The sequence below is a fragment of the Octodon degus genome, unplaced genomic scaffold (assembly GCF_000260255.1).
Source record: "Octodon degus isolate 3935 unplaced genomic scaffold, OctDeg1.0 scaffold00008, whole genome shotgun sequence".
Taxonomy (NCBI): Eukaryota; Metazoa; Chordata; class Mammalia; order Rodentia; family Octodontidae; genus Octodon; species Octodon degus.
This window is the reverse complement of record NW_004524584.1, coordinates 24,584,119-24,589,387: the sequence shown is the minus strand read 5'-3', so window position 1 is coordinate 24,589,387 and position 5,269 is coordinate 24,584,119. Positions and strand designations below refer to the sequence as shown.

At 46.4% G+C, this 5,269-nt stretch overlaps 1 protein-coding gene across 2 annotated transcripts in view; it reads right to left on the bottom strand.

Annotated features, from left to right (window-relative positions):
* Positions 1-3,088: 3,088 nt before the first annotated feature.
* The window catches only part of Mtrr (5-methyltetrahydrofolate-homocysteine methyltransferase reductase), a 27,687-nt gene continuing 25,506 nt past the window's right edge, over positions 3,089-5,269 (bottom strand). For both annotated transcript variants that reach the window (XM_004625195.2, XM_023706680.1), the window contains exons 13-15: positions 4,856-4,948; positions 4,566-4,748; positions 3,089-4,368 (exon numbers count right to left, since the gene is read on the bottom strand). In XM_004625195.2, coding sequence (XP_004625252.1) covers positions 4,224-4,368; positions 4,566-4,748; positions 4,856-4,948 — 421 coding nt within the window. In that variant the 3' untranslated portion in view covers positions 3,089-4,223. The remainder of the gene's footprint in view (positions 4,369-4,565; positions 4,749-4,855; positions 4,949-5,269) is intronic.

Below are 5,269 nucleotides of genomic sequence, written 5' to 3'. Positions count from 1 at the left end.
CCTAAATTTTGAAATTATTAACAGGAGTGTTCATCAGATTCTCCTATGAGTATTTGTAAGCTTGTAAGGCCTATGATAATGCTCCGTCCTCCCCTTTTCATGCTGGAAACGTGCCTTTCTCCCCAGTCTTGCACCATATCAACTGCATCAATACTAAGCAACTAATTTTTGTGATGCTAGCTTCCTCTACTGAATTTGTTCCCATTTCTTTGAATTTTTGTTTATTACTCCTATGGCTTCTCCATTTCTTCTGATTCCCCAAGGTGGAATCTAGTATCCTTGACCTGAATGTGAGACGCAGGCTCAGCCATCTCCCTCCAAGCTGCTCTTCATCTGCATCTGCTGTTTTTGCTATGTCCCTATCCATCCAAATGATTTCTGACTTCCTCAGTGTTTGTTTCTGGTTTTGACTTAGGATGAATTATTTTTGTGTGTTATATATCTTCTAATAATTTAGGGATTATTCTACTTTCAAGTTGACGGGTCTGCACCCATGCAGAGGTCTACCAGGGCAGCATGGCGGCCAGTCAGCGCAGCATGGGGAATCCTAGAGCCAGCGATGAGGAGCCACTCCTACACTCTTCCGTTCCTTCTGGCCAGGTTAAGCATTAACTTCCTCTTTTGAGTTTCTTGCGCACCAACCCCCCCCCCCCCCGCCTGTTGCGTCACTGTACCGCCCAGGTAAACTCCGCCCCTAGCCCAATTAGATGAAAGCCCCACCCTCTGCCTCCGCCTCAAGGTCTCTGGCTTCTCAGTTGGCCACCCTCCTGCACCTGGAATAGGGATTTCTTTGCTTTTACCCTTTTCTTGTTCACACCACAAGGAGGACCTCATAAAAATAGTTTGTCTTCTGGTTTAATTTGGAAACAAGTTTTTGGAAAGCTGACATACACTGAGAAATAGTCAATGCAAATCAGAGAATTTCTGAAGTTGTTAGCTTTAGCATGTTCATGTGTGTGTGCACAAGCATGGGCACGTGTGCATGTTTGCGTGTATGAATTAGATCTTCTATGTTACTTATGATGTTAAAATCTTTTCAATAGCTGGACACAGTGGTGCATGCCTGTAAAAAAGGCACCCAGAGGCTGGGGCAAAAGCATCCCAGGTATAAGGTTAGCCTGAGCAACTTAGCAAGACTGTCTCAAAAGAAAATCACAACACGGAATGAAGCCAGCGCTTGCAGCACATCTTGTAACTGTAGAGGCCAAAGGGAACTTGTGTTAGTCTCATCGTGTCTCAGCAAATTTAGCATCAAAATAAAATAAGGAATGAGGATGTAGCTCAGTAGTATACTGCCCTGGGTTCAATCCCTAGTACTGAAGAAAGAATATTTTAAATGTTTAATAAATATTTTGTATGCTTGCTTTTCATTGCAAGAACGATGTTAAATTTCTTAACTGTGGTTTGGAATTTGGCTTGTCCTTTCAGTTCTGGCAACCTTTGCTTTTTGTATTTTGAAATCTTATTAAGTGCACATATATTACTGTTTTTGGATTTTCCTTTTTAATTGACTCTTTTAATCACTATGAAAATATCGTCAGCAATATTTCTCACTTAATGTTTCTATGATACTGGGGACTGAATCCCAGCACCTTTGTTCTGAGCTATACATGCAGTGCCTTTTGTTTCTTATTTTGAGAAAAGATCTCATTAAGTCACTGAATTGGCAAGGCTGGGCTCAAACTTTTCTTGCTTTGGCATCGGAATTACAGGTGTGCATCACTGTGCCTGGCTTAGTCTCCTTTTCATATTAACTAATACCTATTGTTCTTTGGTTTGGATAGAGCTCTTTTCACTTTCTCAAACATTCTGCATCTTAAAATGTGCCCCTTCCAAATATATTAGTAGGTTTGCTTAATAATCTTTCATTTGAATTGCTTAGCACACTGACATTTAAAGTAAACACTGAATATTTTTGGCAAAAGTGCTTGGTTTGGCAGGCATACTTACTAAATAAAGCTGCAACGCACAGTTCAATGGGGCAGGCTCTCCAGAACATGGTACATTAGCTGCCTAAGTTTCAGCTTTTAATGCAGATACTACTGGGGATAAAATATGGACATTTCATGACATAAATAGCACCATTTTTTAAATGAGTGATGCCCCATATACACACTCGGCTGGAGCAGGGGGATGGTAACACAGCACAGAGCACCGGAGGACTGTGGCGGGTGCTTATGAAGTGTCCCCAAAAGGCTTTCGTGCAGAAGGCTCAGTCCCTGGAGCGGCAATGCTCAAACCTGGGGCCTCAGGAACATGGTGGCTCTGCATTCATGGGTGTAGAACTGGGTGGGCTGCTGGGAACCAGTGGAAACGCAGGAGGAGGATCTACTTGAAGGGCATGGTCCTGGGGGCATGGTCCTGGGGATGGCATCCTGCGCCTGGCCATTTCCTCTCTGGCTGTCTCTGCTTCTGGGCTTCCAGGAGGTGAGCAGCATTCCTCCTCCAGATGCTCTACCATGATGTTCTTCGCCGGCCACACACCTACAATCAGTGCAGCCAACTGACCACAGAATGAAATGCCTGAAACCAAGAGCCAAAATGAACCTTTCCTCTTTTGTTGTCCTCTGGTATTTTATCACAGCCACAGAAAGGTTATTAACTCAAGCGGTCCAGGCATTCCAGAGAAAGTCCCTATACCTGCCATAATTAGTGAAGCTTGATGCTGGCTGCAATGATTGCTACATTGTGTCAATTTGACAAGTTTACAAGTTTTAACTAACTAAACCACTTAGCAAGAGGGCAGGGTCCTCATGCTGGGCAAGAGGAGAGTATGCAGTTGGCGTGAGCGCGCCACACGCTCCACACGCACCCAGGGCTGCCTGCGTAAGTGGCCTGCTCTCACTGGTGTGCTCTAGCTGCCTTCGCTGTCTTCTGCCGCCTTCAGCTGGTGTCCCCGTGCTACGTCCCCATGCCTTGGAGCCAGCTGATTCCAGACTGAAGACTGCACAAACTGTGAGCTAAATAAATGCTTCCCTCTTTAACTTTGGGTGTTGGGAATTTTGTCCCAGCAATGAGAGAAAAGTAACAAAGACTAGCTTCTTGAGTTAGATTCGATAATCTGATCTTGATTTTTTTTCCATTTGTCTTTTTGAAACAGAGTCTCACTATGCAGTGCAGGTTGGCCCTCAGCTCACTAGGCAGCCCAGGATGGCCTCAAACTCGCAAGGATCCTCCTGCTTCAGTCTCTGGAGTGCTGAGATTATAGGCGTGCACCACCATGCCCAGCTCGAATCTTTAATACTGCTTGAGTCCTCCAAGTGGTTTCCCTGCTTCTCTCCTTGCCCCTTCCGTTCCCTCTCTGGCAAGCCCTTGAGCACGTGAGGTAGTGCACGTTACTCTTGTGACCCAATGCCTTTCCCTCTCACAGTGAAAGCCAAATCCTCCATGCCACCAGGGCTGGCAAGGCATCACCAGAGCTCATTTTTCTCTGCCCAAGCTTCCAGAGACATGGTCTACAAGGGCCCGGCATGGGCCTGAGCCTCACCTCCACAGCAGTACTGTCTAGCCACCACGTCAGAGCCAAGGGTGGGTGCACCGTGGTAACAGGAGCAAAACCTGGCCTGAGAATAGTCAGTCTTGAGCAAATGGCTCAAAACATCTGTGTGGTAAGATTCCAACAAAAAAACCTATTTTCACTGTCACCAGCTGACAAGACCACAGGGACCTATGGATCAACTCCATCTATAGCCTGGTATCTAAAAGGGTCTACAAATAACCTGGCTGCTATGTGTGAAGAAATGTATAACTTAAATAAATCAGTGAGGATATTCTTTATGAATATATAGCATAGATATAACTGCTAAACTATTTTTAAAAAACACGGGCAAGGTGAGTTCACAGGAGCTGCACGCCCAGCCTGGTCCAGCCCGTCTGGCACACACATGAGCATCTTGCCGTAAGGTGCCACAGGCAACGTGGCACCCACAGAACTGGGGCGCGGCTCCCAAGTCCTGCACACTGAGCGCCTGCCAGCGAGCCGGAAGCCGCCCCTGAGCGTGGGGAGCCACACGCAGGCCCTTAGGTGAGCAGGGTGCCAGCCACAGGAAGGGCAGGGAGAAGTCGCACTGCAAGTCTGCTATGGCGTCACGTGAGCCCTCCTCTCGAGGCCCACCAAAAAATGTTTTAAAAAAATATTTTAAAAGATTTAAATCTCAGCTTCATGAAAACTGTTGTTGAATATTCTCCGTAAAAGACTTTTTCTTTTCCTTTATTGTCTTGCTTTATGACCAAATATCTTGAAGATAGCGTTTTTCTTCTCTTAAAGTAGCCAGCGTTTTCACTGCTTCCAGTTTGTCAACGCCAAGCTCTCTGCTTATTATTTCCACAAGGCTGTCATTGACGTCCTTGGCCATATTCTTTGCATCCCTGAAAGAGAAAATAACATTACCTTTTATAAATATAGCAGACGTTTTCCAAATCCCTAGTGCCCAGGCCTAGCCCCTGCGCTTCCCCACGCTGGGTCTTCCTGCGGATCTAGATTACCGGCCTTCAGTCTTTTGTTTCTTCTATACACATCATCAACTGCCTCCTCCCAGGGACGCGGGAAGCAGCAGGCCGCTCACCCACAGACATAAATGCAGCCGTTCTCTCGGAGGAGGATCCCTGCCACCTCCTGGCTGTGCAGCTGGAGGCTGTCTTGCACATACTTGGCTGGAGCCTTCTCCTCCCCCAAAGGGGCGTCTCTTGAAAAGGTGACCTTCAGGTGAGTCAGGATCCCGCGCTCGAGGAAACGCCTTAGCTCTTCCCTGAAACACAGCACACTACGGGTCACTCACGGGCAGGTGGGCACTACGGTGAAGAGAAGAGCACGCTCAGCGGTCTGCAGGAGCACAACAGCAGCGCTGTGAGGTACCTGAATAAGTAGTCCCTCTCCTTATGTCTGCAGCCAAAGAACAGCCACATGGCTCCAAAATTTCCATCCGGGCGCTGCTCTTGGAGCTTCTCTCTAGAGACAAAGAAAGGTGATATGCTGATATAGAGAGGAGCAACATAAAGCAAAATTCTTTCATCAAGACACCACCAATAGGGGGCCGGGGAGATGGCTCAGTGGAATAAGCATTTCCCTGGCAAGTGCAAGGGCCTGAGTTCAATCCCCGGTTCTGCCAAAAAGAAAAAAGATACCACCAATAAACTAAGGTTTGTAGAATCCATCTTTATAGTCCTTGAAAGTTCATGCTATTTGTACAAAGAGCGATACAGGGCTACAGGATAAATTCTGAGAGTACTTGGCTGACCTTATCAGATACAAAAGTTACATTTCTTGTTA